The following is a 15,277-nucleotide window of genomic DNA, read 5'->3' as shown; positions in this document are numbered from 1 at the left end:
AAAAATAGCGTTAGTTGCATCTCTAATCTATGAACTAATATCTAGCATATCCTAATTAACCCCATGGACAAAGGAAAAGGAGCAGATTGTATAAAAAAGTTAAATACCTCATTCAGTTGATTTTCTTGTAATAGTTCTTCATCGTGTTGCTTTTCTTTTGCTTCTACATCAAACAACTGAATATAATAGTTTTCTTCTATTTTAGCATTTCACGCTCGCGATCAAATTAATGATCTAACCATTTTGATATTACTTAGGGTTTGTTAATAAATAAATAATGAATAACAAAATTAGGGTTAATTGGGATATATATGTACGTTCTGTTAGTTCGGGAAGTGTATACGGTGGCATAACAAACTAAACTACATGAGATATTTTTTGATAGGGGAAAGCTTATTTTAATTCCACCTAATGATGATTCGGAGTCAAATAACCTAGATTAAAGTCAGCTTTCCCTCTAATAAAAGTGGCTTTCCCCCTATTAATTATCAAAAATAATTAAACTTCAATCTTAATAATAAATAGATTTCATGTCATACATCGTTATGTTATATTAGTAAGTTGATGGTGGTGGTGGCGGACTCGGCTAGATGGTGGTTATAGACACGTAGACTAAGGTAATAGTTGGGGAAGAATGCCAGGTTCTGTTACCCACTTTAATTTGAGTAGAAAATTATTTTCTTTTTAATTGTAGGCGGTATTTAGGAAATGTGTGGGTGGTATTTAGGTAAAACCTAAGATAAATGGGATACAACGTCAAAAATAGTCACACACATAGGTGCTAATCTAGCAGCTAGATTAGCAGTCCACGTCAGCCAGGACTGCTACTTCCTAAGTCCTATAGGAGTGCTAATCTAGCAGCTAGATTAGCAGCCCACGTCAGCTGGGACCACCGCCCAGCGTTGTTTGGTTCAGCGCAACCAATTTAGGTCGTCGGATCAAATTTTGTGACTTTTGTGAATCGTTTGATTTGTGAGCGTTGAACCATTCAGCGTAAAGGTGATTTTTATGGCGCTGGGCGCTTCAATTTCGCTGCATTTCACGTGCGAGCACATGCTAGGAGAGAAAATTAGTGTTAACTTTTAGACCACATTTTTTTTTTGAATTGCAACACTTAACTGCTTATCTAGCAGCTCAATCTAGCCCATAAGACTTAGCCTGGTAAGTCTTGGCAACCCTAACCTTTCGAAGCCTAAGACTACAGTCAACGTTACTGGACTATGAGTTTTTCTAGTATTTCTACTAAATCTGGTCGGAGCGGGTTTAAGGCTTCCGAAATTTAAACTTTGGAGAAAATTCTTTCCGCAAAAAACCTTTCCCACTCCAAATCCTACTACTTACCTGAGAATTTTTGCAGCTAAAGATTGTCGACCGTTATAGTTATTAGGGCAAGTAATAGTCTAATGGCGAAGATACCAATACCACCACCAATAACTTTAGGTTGTGAACCAGCAGTTGGTTCATTAACCCTAACTTCGTCCAAAAAGAGAGATTACAGAGTTACCAATAGACTTCAAGAGGGGAAACGTCCAATCTATGCAGTCGTCTTTAACTTTGTTGATTCTCGTTACTTCAATGTCTTTGGTACCGTTGGTCAAAATCGGGTCAGTAATACTGATAATCTCAACTTTTGTCAATGCATCCAGTTTAGGGTTTAAGTCCCTAAAATTTTGATTTTTATGCTTTTTCCAGATAAATGTTTACCAATGCCTTGAAGGAGGAGTGATTGCTGTTCTACAGTCTTATGTTGATGAAGATGTAAGTAAAGATTTCTTTCTTTCTTTTCTTTGAATGATATCGACCTTGTGGTTTTACCATCTGATGCATGTCGTCTGGTTTGGTCATGTATTGTATAGTTCAGAAGGAAGAGTCATTCTATACTTTGAGTTGGGCTTGTAATATTGATGGGAATCCGCTGTTAGTTGCTGGTGGACTCAATGGTATTATACGTGTTATCGATGCTGGTAGTGAAAAAATACATAAGGTATCTCAGACACCACTTTATTTTATCTTTTGCTATCTGTGAACTCTATAAAATTGTATCTAAATTCATAGTCAAATAAATGTGGAGTGCTGCATGTCTTTTCTGTGTTCAGTCTCGTTCATTGCGACGTTACAAAGTCTTGTTATGGGGAATTGGTGAAAGGAATTCATACTAGTGTGGTGTATGTATCTGCAGAGTTTTGTTGGTCATGGAGACTCCATAAACGAGATCAGGACGCAAGCTTTGAAACCTTCACTTGTGGTGTCTGCTAGTAAAGTAAAAAGAAAGACTATCTTTTCCAACTGTGAAATACTATGGTTATTCTGTCATTTGGTTAGCATATATGGTTACTTAGTTGATCAATTGAACAGGATGAATCTGTACGGCTTTGGAATGTACATACTGGGATTTGCATTTTGATTTTCGCTGGAGCTGGTGGTCATCGTAACGAAGTTTTGAGTGTGGTAATCTAAGCGTGCAACCTTTTCTTTTCCTTTCCTTTAATAAGTTTGGGTTTGTTTAATGAGATGTAGTGGAGGTGGATATAGTATGGTGCTGATTACATAACTGGAACTGGTCTGATGTAGGATTTCCATCCTTCGGACATATACCGCATTGCAAGTTGTGGCATGGATAACACCGTTAAGATATGGTCAATGAAAGGTAGTAGTCTAATCTGGATATCGAGGTTTTTTTATTCATCTTACTTGTTAAACAATTATGTAAACTGTCCAAGTTGTGCTCTTGACATACGTGAAGTTGAAGACATGAATTATGGCTACTATATGACATACTGAACTGTAATGTTGCTAGCATCCTAGTTTTAACCTTCGTAATCATCGCAGAATTCTGGACATATGTTGAGAAGTCATTTACATGGACAGACCTTCCATCAAAGTTTCCCACGAAGTATGTGCAATTCCCAGTAAGTAAAAGTCGCTATTTCGTTCATCTTTGAGTTATGTATAACTCTTGTTACCAGTCTGATGACTTATTTTTTCCAGGTATTTATGGCTTCAATCCATACCAACTATGTTGACTGCACTAGATGGCTTGGTGATTTTGTCTTATCGAAGGTAATGTTACTTGGTCAATGTCCATGGTCTACTAACTTTAAAGGCATATGAAAAATATATGCTTATACATATTTAACCTATGTTCTTTCAATGTGGTAGTAAGACATAAAGGTTATCATTAGAATTGGAGGTAAGGAGTCACTAAAATTTCCTGTTATGTATTAACTGAGTCAGTCATCTAACCTCAACTTACAGCTTTCTCTGAGTGGTGTAAGTGGGATTTGTTTAGTTAACTCTAACACCATGATTTATTCTCACTGAATTTTTTGCCACAACACAGAGTGTTGACAATGAAATTGTCTTGTGGGAGCCAAAATTGAAGGAGCAAAGCCCTGGAGAGGTTGGTACATGAATTCACAATTTTTCATTTTGTTCAGTTTGGCTTATTCATGCATCTAAGAGAGTGTCTTTCTGAAAGATACATTACGGAAGTAACATGCGAATACTTTTTTGAGCCAGAATGCCTGTTTTCAGCTAATGACAGTCCCTTACAAAGATATTGGTTTCAATTTCCAGGGTACAGTTGACATTCTTCAAAAGTATCCTGCTCCGGAATGTGATATATGGTTTATCAAGTTTTCTTGCGACTTTCATTACAATATAATTGCTATAGGTAAGGGAAACTGCTAATGCATGCAGATAAAAGTAAAAGATGTACAGCATTCATATCCGATCAAGCTTCACTGGCCAATGTCTAGAAATCTAATATTCTGGTTTATCAGGAAATAGGGAAGGGAAAATCTTCGTTTGGGAGCTCCAATCTAGCCCACCTGTTCTCATAGCCAGGTTTTACTTTTTTCCTCTTCACTAGCTTCCATGCTTCGAGGCATTAAACCAATTCTATATAGGCTGATCGATGGCATCCGAATAGATCAATGCTTATTTTTATATTTTGGTAATTAGATTCAATGCTCACTCTGTGTGGAAAGTAAAGTGGGTCATGACAACTGAAGAATGATTTTGGATGTGCTACCTAGGACAATGTTTTCATCTCTGCTATGAAACTCTTTTTTGTGTTTCAGGTTATCTCATCCTCAAAGCAAGGTTGCTATCAGGCAAACTGCTACGTCGTTCGATGGAAGGTAATTTTCAAATAGTAACTTCGTTTGTAAATGGTAGTTCTTTCTTCGAATGACCTCAATGAAATGAATAATTTTGGGCAGCATTATCCTTGGCTGCTGTGAGGATGGAACAATATGGCGATGGGATGCAAATCAGCCACAAGAACAGCAGTAGATGCCAACAGCACATTACTGAAAATGCCTGAAGTTCCATGCACATGCCGGGCAAGAGAGATATCTATCTATGGATTTGAATTCAGACTTCCTGGCCTGGGATTCATAGGTTTTGCATCCGCATGTCAGTTGATTTATCTAGTGTTATTCGCATATATCTATAGACAGGGTACATGTAAATTAAGCTAATTTGTTCTGTATTCTCAAAATGTAATTCCATTACAGTTGCTTCTCTGTTGTTTTAACTTGCTGCTATCCAATCGAAACTTGATACCACTTGCTTCTGTTTAATATCATTTTGCTTCAGGGTCTCAGCACGCCATCTATGACATGCTATTATCCATCTCCCTCGGGGGAACATCTGTGTTACCTAGTGGGCGCTCAGTAAGCAAGCACATAATCAGTTATTTCTCTTTTTTTATTTCTCAATAGAGTTGCACGAGCTGATTGGTTCCTACATTGGAATGAGCTCCAAACCTGAGCTTAACTTTCTTCGAGTTTGTTGCAACAATTATTCCATTTAGGTCTGTTATTGACCAATCTACTGTCACTTATTCTCCCGTATAATTTTTCAAAAAAAAAAAAAAAATCCCATAATTTTTCCAATCTCTGTCATCTATTCTCCCTCAAAAAAAAATTCATGCGAGGAGTTCCACACCGCATGGCTGTTACATGCCTAGCGGTGCTATGCCATATAACTAGGGATGAGGGACACCACAATCCACTCCACCCTATGCTAGTTTTTTTTTTCTTTTGGACTGCATCAGCTATAACAAAACCCTTCTTTCTTTACAATTGCTAGTCTGAACTCCATAGTCTCATATCCTCTTCATTTGGTTTTGGTGGCTGACTTACCTCTATCCCAAGTTGCCACTCCCCTTCTACTATCAGCTCACTAAGCTTGCCAATATTTAAGTTACGTCTTTGCATATTTGGATTTTCAGAGATGAGCAGTAGGCACACTGCTACGCCAAGCATCAAACCATATTGATATCTTCTCACCACTACCTAGTACACAAAAATATAGAGCAATCTTGCTCAGAATTCATAATATTCCAACAAAGCTTCACTAGTAAAGCTTTATGTACCTAATCTTTATTTAACAACTCAGTGTTACAGTTGCTTCAACAGTTGTCCAATCCATACCGAAACCACTTGCTTCGTTAAATATCATTTTACGCCATGGTCTCAGCACGAGATCTAACATATAGCAAATACATCAGCTGTCTCGTTTTACAGTCCAAAGTTCTGTGTCTACAGAAAAGATTTTAAATGCTTATTCTTGATTCAAGTCGTTCAACATTAACATCATTCATGTTAAACATATATTCAGAATCCTTGTACTGAAACCTTCACCATAGGATCAGCAGTAAGGTGTTACAGACAAGAAAAGGAACCGACTATGCTACTACAAAAAGTTAAGTATACGACTCTGAAGGAACAATTATTTTCTAAGGGAACAAAATCACTTCTTATTTCTGCCTGTTTCTTACATACTCTTCTCACCTGTATTTGTATTTTGTATATATATATTTACAGAAAAGAATGGGTGAAAATAACAAACCTACAACCAACTACATGCACAGCTGGAGGGAGGACGACGGCATGGAATTTTAAATTTGAGTCCGTAATCGTGACAGCAGAAGTTGCATGCTCTCAAGCTTCTGTTGTAGCTGTCTTATATCGGTAAGATGTTGCTGTTTAATAAAGATGTCGGGATTATCTAGCTCAGACATGAGTCCCAAGCACTTTGACTGAGAGTCTGAAACGGCTGACTCAAGCAAGGCCACTGTAGATTCCAGGCTGGGATGTTGGCTTTCACTGGCGTTTGAAGTTGGTGTGATTGGTGTAAACCCCATGCTACAAGTACTACTACGCCTGCTTAGCTTTTCTGGGCTGAAAATCTTCTCCAAACCATCACTTCCTGCAAATGAATTTCATATTAATCCGCGGAAGTAAAACATAGAAATTTCAAATGAAAGAGGGAAAATTTCAAATGAAGAAGGCACGGGACAAATTTCAAATGAAAGAGGGAAAACAATAACATGCATCGAGGCTTCTTTCTCTTCTTTCCTTTGCCTTTCACTATAGCAAAACATAAAAACACCGTGATTTTCAAACGCCGACTATGTGTCTGATTGGCCTGATTTTATCATTCCTCCACAAAGCTTTCTAATACATAATGACGCTATGATGTTGATTAAAAAAAAAATACCAAGGTTGGAGAGCTGGTCTATCGCTGCTTGACCAACGGATCCGTCCAGCTTAAGTAGTCGCAACATTCCCGCAGCAATACGACCCATTGAATCTACTTCAGACTTGCACAAACCAACAAGGTATTCCAGTTCCTCCTTAGTTGCGACTGCCTCAATCTGTAAAAGAGCTCATTAAAAAGCCAGTCTCTTCACAACAGAAAGGTCCATTGCATATATTTTCAATAGTTTAGTCTCATACCGGTTGTTTAATAGAAAATTTCACGTTTTCCAACCCCCAGGTGGGCATCTCAGTGCTTTCAGTGTTCTCTGAGCTCAACATGCGAATTTCAAAATTTACCCCTCCACAATTCCCCGTGCCTTTATTTCCTCTCGAAGAGATACCATCTACAGTGATCTCTTTCCTGGTTTGTGGTTTTATAGCCTGCAAGCCCTCAACACCAACCTAGAAGAACTCCGCAACATATAAGATGTTAGACATAAGAAAAAAGTGAAAGACTGAATGACTTGGGTGTTTGTCATCAATACTCTTTTTGCTTTTTGTTGAGTTACGAAGGACCTTATATAACAAATTGCGGATCAAGAAAACCAAAACAGTGCTCACCGTAACCAATTCAACGGGATATTTCTGTGATAGAGGTGATATTATGGAGCCATTCTCGACATTCTTGGGACGACTTTTTGCCTTCACAAGCAAACTCCGAAACATCGTGTGCCAGCATCTGTCCTCTCTGCCGATATCCTCATCATGGAACCACCACCTTTCTGCCCTCTCCTGAGCACCCTCGAGAGCAAATAACCAATTTTTCAGCTCGACGGACACATCTATGTCATCTGGCATTCCCAACTCCAGGCTTGGACCACCTTCCTCGTCCTCGGAACTTCCACCTGAACTCGATGGCAAAAGGCATACGAAACAAATTAGATAGAAAAAGGCAAGTAACCAATTGATGCGGGACATCAATAAGACCATAGTGCAGTTCTTGAGAAACGCAAGTTTAAGTGGAATGGAAGCAACAAACTAATTACAGACCCAACTAAATAAGAAGGCGAAAAGTTCAGTGTTCTCTTACTCTCTTGCTCTTCATCCTCAATAGTCGGTGATGCTCTCAGGAGCTTTGATAGTGGACCATTAGACAAATACTTCAACCCTTTTGATAGCCCTCCACTAGGACCACCATCAGGCCCAAGTATACCAAACCTATGCAAAAGAGCTTCAGTATAATTCATCCCACCTCCAAGACGTACTCCTCCAACCTTGGCAGACATACTCAGACTATGGCATTCAGTATCTTGTGCATTGTACGGGATAACCTGCACCATGCTGATGTCCAGAAACGGAATAGGTGATGTGACTCCTGTAGGAAGATTCCCGCCAGTGTTATCAATCCAAAAGACGGTTCTCATGTGTGGGTACCCATTTCCAGTCATCAGCAAACCATCTTCACTAGGAATTCCAACTATGCCGTTCTTGTGAACCAGGTTTCCATCTCCATCTACACAGTCCACCTGAATACTCTCCCAACGTATGTTAGATGACACTGCAATAGCACCACCTAGGGTTCTGTGAGAAACTTTGATAAACAGATCTTCTCCATTGAAAAGAACTAAAGGCATCCCTTCGATATTAATGGAGGAAGAAGACTCTAGAAATCTAAGCTGGAGGTCTTGCATTGCCAGTACAACTGCTGTGTCGCTAGGAAACTTCTCAATAAGCTTTCCTCCAAGGCTCTTTTTTATACTTCCATTATCTCGGTTACCTTTTCCGATTTTTGATATCTTTTCAGCGACTTTACCAAAATAGCTATAAAGGTCAAGAACAAAAAACAGTTGCTCCACTGATGTGTTGGATAGATATTGTAGGCAAGAAACACCTATCCTGACAATACCTCCTGGAGGGGGAACAGTTACTAGAGGGCTACCATCTGCAGTTACCATGGCTGCCTCCACACAGACTTCTAGGAGTTCAACACATTTCCATAAGCCCGTCGATGTGTCGGAAAAAATTTGATTTTCTGTAGCAGTCTCAAGAGATAAACTAAGTTGAGAAGCTCGAGCTGTCCACTTTAGCTGGCTGGCATCCACAGGTTGATCCTCCCAGAGACAGAAGCAAGCTGGATCCTCGTCCAAGTTCAATAACCTAAGTTTTAATTCAGATGACTCCGAGAAGAACAGATCTTTGACATGTAGTCTTGCTCCAGCAAAGGAGCTCCGGAAAGTATTGTTTCCCAATGCATCATCGTTATCCAACTTCCCAACATCCAAAGGAACAGTTAGATCTATCTCTTTGAGACTGAATATAAGGGAGTATACAGAGAAATCTGGTAAAACATCACCAGGATTGACCACAATTCCATCTGCTAGAAAGGAGGCGATCCTCAAACAAGATTCTTCTTGAAGATGAATCTATATGATACAAAAAAAGAAACAAAGAAAACTCAAATGGTGAGGTATTTGAGAAGCACAAAAATCCTTGATGATCTTATTCCAAAATATACCGTAAGAGGCTGACAATCAATGATTGTCTGTGATGCAAAAGATGGAGGGGCTGGTGAGGGCTTCATCTGTAGAGAATGGAGGCATATTACTGGAACACCCTCATTTACTTGCCACCGCATGTCGCCCAAGGGATAGATTGGCGAGCAAAAATTCTTTCCTGCTCCAATGGACGAGGGAAAGTTTTTACTTTTAAGTGGAACGCACACGACAGCTAGCTAGAGCATGCTTGTTGAAAGATAAACAATAATCAGGTTAAATAATACCAAAATCAGGAACACGCAGTGAATCATCTGTAACTGCTTGCATTGATGGCTGTATTAAGGTGCATGGAGGATGCGAAAATGTGTCCCTGCATTCCAGGCAGCAGCTTATAAGTTGATATGCAGTTATATGGACCCCCATAATGAGAGGAAAAGGAAAGTGGCTCTGCTGGTACTAGTACATCTGAGGTTTATTGATTCGCTATAGTAAAAGAGTTTGCTTCTAGAGACATTTTAGGAAGGGAGATTATTTTATCAATGGACAGAAATCGTAAGAGCCTCAAATGACTAGGCAAATAAGTAGCAAATCTGACTGGTACCTCAGAAATAGTCCAGCTACTGTAATTTTGGACAAATTTTTAGTATTTCCACCATCAGATACACTAGCCTGCACCAAACATAGAAGGATGAAAATTAATAACAAGCGAGGGAGATTATAAAGGTGTGGAATTAGTGATTATTAGAAAAATCACCTCTGATTCCAATACCAAGTACCTAAAAGGTTTCCCCTAGTGGAATATTTAGTTTTTCCCAATAATGTTTGAAGTATCACAGAAGATACACACGCAACATAAGTAAGAGGCCTTCTATCTAATGTGGCTACTAAGAAAATTAAGTACATTCAAGGTATTCGATCAGTACCCGAGAAAAGAATAACGACTGCATCAAAAGCTCAAGCTGGAAATCTGCAGATGATGATTTTGATATAAATAGGAAGTTATCTCAATAAGTGCCTAGGTAAACTCATAGGATAGCATAAGCAGTTCAAGTAATATTGTGTTCTACAAATGCGGTAATTTTTAGAGAATGGTAATAACAATGTCAAGCGATGATAACTGACCAGCATCCTTAATGCAGAGAAATATATGGTCTACAACAATCGATACGATAGAACGTCCCGCTGCTTCTGTAGCCTGTCGCCAAGTATTCGGTACAACCATAAGCAATAAAGAAAACATTTTTATACAGCATAAGTATGATCTTCTCATTATAGTTGTGTTGGAAAGTCACTTGTGAGAAAATATAAACCTGTTGGGCATTAGGATCCACATCCCTATTAATGCACACATACAATCCAGTCATGAAGCGCAAAACAGCACGCAGACCTGCTCAGATAGTGGCATGTTTTTACTCAACAAGCTTCAGAGGAAAGAGGCACTACATAAACATGAAAAATAATCTACCAAATTTTTAGCTAACCTGGTTCACTTAGAGCAGGGCAAACAGCTTCAGGGAAATGCAATTGAACCTCAAGCCCTAATGGACTGTTTAGTTCTGTCCTTTGCACTGTAATCTGGTCGCAATCATGAAATTAGAACTACTTGAGATTGGTAAATAATTAAGCAATCCCAAAAAATAATTTAGAAGCAAATGTAACCAAGTGTTCAAAAAATCATTTGAAATGGCATATTTTGACTTACATAAGCCTGTCCTGATATTCCTTCCAAAAACCTTTCACCTCCAAAGAAAACTCGTTTTGCACCATCATCTTCACGCTTATTCCCTCCATTGCTAGAGCACGTCAAATTAGCATCAGTGAACATGTCAGGATGAGGTAGGAGGTCCATCGATAATGATGCCCATTCCAGTTTCTGGTGATAGAGAGAAGTAGCATTATTAGAGAAGGAAAGATGACATTGTCAAGCCAAAATGCATGCCGCAAGCGTGCATGTCCCCATAATCTAACTTATAGTTTTCAAGTAGCATAACCATATCATCAAACCAGATTAGGACGTGCAATACAAACCACAAGGTGAAATAATTACCTTGAACACATATATGCACTTCTTATTGTTGGAAAAGTCTCTTGCTTCTTTAAGACTAACAACCTTAAAAACAATGAAAATCAAGTTAAACTGCGGTTTCTCTGAGCATGGTAATAAAGTTGGCAACAGATTGTGGTACAAGAAGAAAGTAATTTGAGCACCTCCCAATTTTCATTAGTGGTATATAACAAAAGGTTCTGAATTGTGATTGAAGCTAGAGGTGAAGCCCATGCAGCACCTCCTTGTTTTTGAGCGCCACCACGGGTTTCTATCAGAAGATTGACAGTTCGCACTTCCAAAGTCATTCCATCTGCAATCTGACATTGTACAGAAACTAAAGTTTTACATTCTCTAATTAGAAAACAAAAATGCAAAAGTACTGCAACAAATATATCATACTAAAATCTCCTCACGAAGAATAAATAAGCGTACCTTATCAGCAAATCCATAACCACTACCCTTCGACGAACTAGAGGAAGACTGTGCACTGTCACATCATTGTAGCGTAAGACAAATAAAATGTCATTATTGAAATCTGAACTGCATAATCAAAACCTAACTAAAAGAAACACACTGTTAGTTACCTAGTTGAACTCCTAGATGAAGCATCGGAACTGGAATTTTCTTCAAGAACCAAATCGAGTCTATCTATTTGAACAACAATTGGTTCATACTGAACATTACTTACAGATGGAAGCTACAATGAAAAAAGCACAAACAAATGAGCAAAAAAAAAAAACTAAAATTTCAGTTCAAATTAATAAATCGAAACTAACAAACAAGTGTCAGATCTAACCTTAATTTCTAACTTTCCAACTTTAGCAGTTGTAACAGTTAGTGGTGGTGGTAATCCAGCACTAGCATGTAAGGCTTCTCCATTTATATCTAACAAAAATATTATCAAATTCCACAGATTAACAACATTTTCCATCAATTTATCCTTGCTTCAAGAAATTAGCAACAAATTACCCAAATTCTTACCTAAATTGGAGAGCTGTACGGTTCGACCTTGTAACTTGAACTGATCTCTTGAAAAAGATTTCAACCAGTATTTGAGTGTATACTCCAATGCCCTAGCAAGAATTGATTCCATCTTCAATTATCAAATATTTTTATCCTTCTCCTAAAACCCTAAAATTCTTCTTCAACTCGTAGAATTCAGATAAACATTTTTCTGTATCTCTATTTTAGATCTAGAAAATTAGAAGAGTGATTATTTTGTAAGAGTTTCAGACTGAGGAAAAAGTGATACTCAGAGACAAAATGAGAAAGCTGTCGGAAACCAGAAACCGTCTTCTGGTTTTTGGATACCTCTCACATTCCGTCTCTTTCTTGCATGGTAATGCTTACTTTTACGGGTGTATTTTTAGGGAAGAGTTTTAGCCTCTATTGTACAGATGGTAGGGTCCACTGTCTGCTTTGTGCGTCAGATAGCACTAAAATGAGCCGGGCCCGGCGTAAATATTCATCAACAGCTGCTGCTAGTCTGTAGTTCTACTTTACTCGATCGTTCGACTAAAATACCCTTTTATGTCTTGAATGATTGTGGAGATCTTGAAGATACGAGGTTCTTTGCTTTCCTTCAGGAATAAATGATACGAGTCATGACTGTCATCCCTGGGCAGTAAGATAAACCCAAATATCCGTATTCTAAGAGCAAGCTTTCGGGAAGTCCAAGGCAATAAATCCAGCAAAGTGGTAATTCCTAGTAAGCCTATAGCATCCCGATCGCTGGTGATTGGGTTACTAACTAGGTTTGAAACTTAGTATTTCTACACAGACCACGGTCCCAAACACCATTTAAATCACTATACCTTAATGTTGAAATTTAGTATTTCTACAGAGACCAAGGTCCAAACACCCTTTAAATCACTATACCTTAATTTGGTAAGCAATTAATTATTTTAGAAATGGTAAGTCACCGCGGAAAACCATGCGACCCACAAAAACAAAAACCAAAAAAATAAAAAAATAGTAAAATAAATGTGAGACTCGATTTTGGTGATGCTTAATCACTTCATCTGTTTAGAGACCTCTTTTTCGAAATTGTGAGCAGCGAGGAGGGTAACATTTCCTAAACTAGAACAAATTCACGATGCATGATCTGCATTATTTTGATACTACGATTTATTGTTTTGAAAGTAAGTTTTCATATTAGTATGCTTTGGTTTTGCTTTTCTTGAGTTTTTAAAGAGTTTTTCGTGTTATTCAATTAAAGAAGAAAGAAAATAGTTATTGCAAAACAAAATGGGGAAATTAGAGATGAAAAATGAATTTTGAAGGCTTAGTGTATAGAGAGAAAGGTTCGGTCAGGATATTTTCCTGTAACTTAAGAGACTTTAGAAGCTTAAAAATCAAAGTTTGGATAGAGCATATCGTTGAGACATTGTCTACGAAGAGTTCTGAGGACTTAGCCAAACGTCAAAGTGAGTTTTCGTCAAAAATGCAAAAGTTACGGAAGAAAAATTAGAAGGGTTTGGACTAAAAAACCTAGTTGATCCTGGAGCCAATATCGGAAGATTGTTGGTGACAGAATCAACTGGGTTAGAACAAAAAGCCTAATCGATTCTGACACTGGCCGGGAGTAAATATGATGTGCGTTCTTTAACCTAACTTGAAACATTTGAGTCTCGATAGAGCTTTAAAGGCCTGATTTTTGAAGGAACTATTGGTTTCTTAAACTTTCAAAATACACAATACTCTATAACACTAGAGAAGGTTCTTGGAATTGATCTTCACGGTTTATAGGATTTTGTTTACTCTCTTTGGGTGTACTTTCCATGGATTACAAGAAATCCATGACGAGCTAAATTTATTTTTATCGGTTAAGGATGTAACTGGATATCCAAAACATGTTACTTCTTGATTAGCATATATTGGTTTCGTTATTTAATCTCATAATTATTGGTTATGTTCCACTTTAATATAAATTATATTATTAAATACTTTTTTATTTTATATAAGTCGCGAGTTAAGTGAATAGGTGTTCATATTTATAACTAGACTAGGGTTTGAGGTACGTAATCACCTCCGACCATAGTAACAAGTAGCATGGTGTGATTATTGATTTTGGTGATAACTTCATGTACTGCGTGTCGAAAATGTGGTCTTTATTAAACGGACTACCTTCAGTGCTAGAGCATTTCTTGGTTGAAAACACATGCTATCTATATGTCAAGTATGGAATTATCATATGTAGAAGTAGAAACTATGCTTTTATCTTACACCACTGAGTCAACTTCGATGTAAGGTAAAACTTAGGTTGCAGCGGCGACGTACATAATATAGCAGCTTCCAATTACCTATGGATACTGAATAACACACGAAAGCATTCAACTAAGAGGTTAGTAATTGGAGATTCATTTTCCTTCTTATGATTATTTCCCTCTTATGAATGGTAACTTTTATATGAGGGGGGAAATGGTCATTTTTAAGGTTCGATTCAAGATTTACGACAAAGTCAAGTCCATGAATACCAGTACCTCAACACGTGAATGACATTCGACCCTAGGTCATATGGTTGTAGTTTAGTTTGTATGCCCAAATCTCAGTCTGTACATCTGAATCCCACCTACTCAAGTCTTTGCCTGTCCAATCCCAAGATCTCAGCCTCATGAGTAGGTCTCCGCTCATTTACATATGAGTGAAAATCCACTCATCCACATATGAGAAAAACTATATATGCTCTGCTATATATGAGCGAGACTCCGCTCGACTCCTCATGAATAAGACTCGGCTCTCGGTCTCTTGAGACTCGGTCATCATCCTTAGGTTTTACATATACTTGTCGTGTCTACTCATTGTTCTTGTGATGCACCCACAACTGATACCATGAGCATGAGCGATACTTATGTGTCCAATAATCACGAATCACGTCTCGGCCTCACGAGCACGACTCAAGCCTTAGTTAGGCCTCGTAACTGATTCGTAGTACATCTTCCCAAGATATACTTAGTCATGTCTGCCCTGAGCCGCATGACCGACTCCTAGCACATCCACACGAGATACGCCGGCGATGTCTGCTACATGCATGTTTATGATTCACGACTAGATCCTAGAACCTCCTAGCTAAATACACTGGTTAGTTAAAGTGTTCTACAGTCTCATATAAAATACGTTATTAGGCATACAACCCTCAATCTCAGTCTCCCAAACACGTCCCTGACTGCTTCTATGAGACTTGAACTCTACGAGCATGCTTTAGCCCACCTTATATGACCTGATATTTTCTAGCTCGTTCTAGG

General features: G+C 38.2%; 2 protein-coding genes across 2 annotated transcripts; one reads left to right on the top strand and one right to left on the bottom strand.

Moving 5' to 3' along the window:
• Positions 1-1,275: 1,275 nt before the first annotated feature.
• Positions 1,276-4,586, top strand: LOC113285736 (polycomb group protein FIE1-like). Its single transcript, XM_026534508.1, has 13 exons — positions 1,276-1,604; positions 1,693-1,758; positions 1,862-1,984; positions 2,180-2,260; positions 2,356-2,448; positions 2,572-2,647; positions 2,830-2,909; positions 2,989-3,060; positions 3,341-3,400; positions 3,577-3,673; positions 3,783-3,846; positions 4,083-4,142; positions 4,224-4,586. Exons 1-13 carry the CDS (start codon positions 1,404-1,406, stop codon positions 4,294-4,296), a joined length of 1,146 nt encoding a protein of 381 aa, XP_026390293.1. The 5' UTR covers positions 1,276-1,403; the 3' UTR covers positions 4,297-4,586.
• A 981-nt stretch (positions 4,587-5,567) lies between these two features.
• Positions 5,568-12,378, bottom strand: LOC113287844. The gene is made up of 19 exons (XM_026536695.1): positions 12,015-12,378; positions 11,830-11,918; positions 11,618-11,730; positions 11,466-11,520; positions 11,195-11,350; positions 11,034-11,096; positions 10,689-10,859; positions 10,468-10,561; positions 10,297-10,373; positions 10,109-10,181; positions 9,910-9,953; positions 9,588-9,655; positions 9,271-9,356; positions 9,007-9,164; positions 7,582-8,914; positions 7,113-7,396; positions 6,750-6,953; positions 6,511-6,667; positions 5,568-6,219 (listed from the first exon to the last, which is right to left on the bottom strand). The coding sequence occupies exons 1-19, from the start codon at positions 12,124-12,126 to the stop codon at positions 5,909-5,911; spliced, it is 3,648 nt and encodes a 1,215-aa protein (XP_026392480.1). The 5' UTR covers positions 12,127-12,378; the 3' UTR covers positions 5,568-5,908.
• Positions 12,379-15,277: the final 2,899 nt, after the last annotated feature.

This window comes from Papaver somniferum, chromosome 6 (assembly GCF_003573695.1).
Source record: "Papaver somniferum cultivar HN1 chromosome 6, ASM357369v1, whole genome shotgun sequence".
Classification (NCBI taxonomy): domain Eukaryota; kingdom Viridiplantae; phylum Streptophyta; class Magnoliopsida; order Ranunculales; family Papaveraceae; genus Papaver; species Papaver somniferum.
The sequence above is the reverse complement of the archived record's forward strand: the minus strand, read 5'-3'. Positions and strand labels throughout refer to the sequence as shown.

Coding starts and splice junctions, on each gene's coding strand:
- LOC113285736 (XM_026534508.1), top strand. CDS start 1,404: ATGGCGAAGATACCAATACCACCACCAATAACTTTAGGTTGTGAACCA. Junction 1,605..1,692: donor GTACCGTTGGTCAAAATCGG/GTCAGTAATACT, acceptor TGCTTTTTCCAG/ATAAATGTTTACCAATGCCT. Junction 2,648..2,829: donor TAAGATATGGTCAATGAAAG/GTAGTAGTCTAA, acceptor TAATCATCGCAG/AATTCTGGACATATGTTGAG.
- LOC113287844 (XM_026536695.1), bottom strand. CDS start 12,126: ATGGAATCAATTCTTGCTAGGGCATTGGAGTATACACTCAAATACTGG. Junction 11,919..12,014: donor CGTACAGCTCTCCAATTTAG/GTAAGAATTTGG, acceptor TATTTTTGTTAG/ATATAAATGGAGAAGCCTTA. Junction 8,915..9,006: donor TTGATTGTCAGCCTCTTACG/GTATATTTTGGA, acceptor TGTATCATATAG/ATTCATCTTCAAGAAGAATC.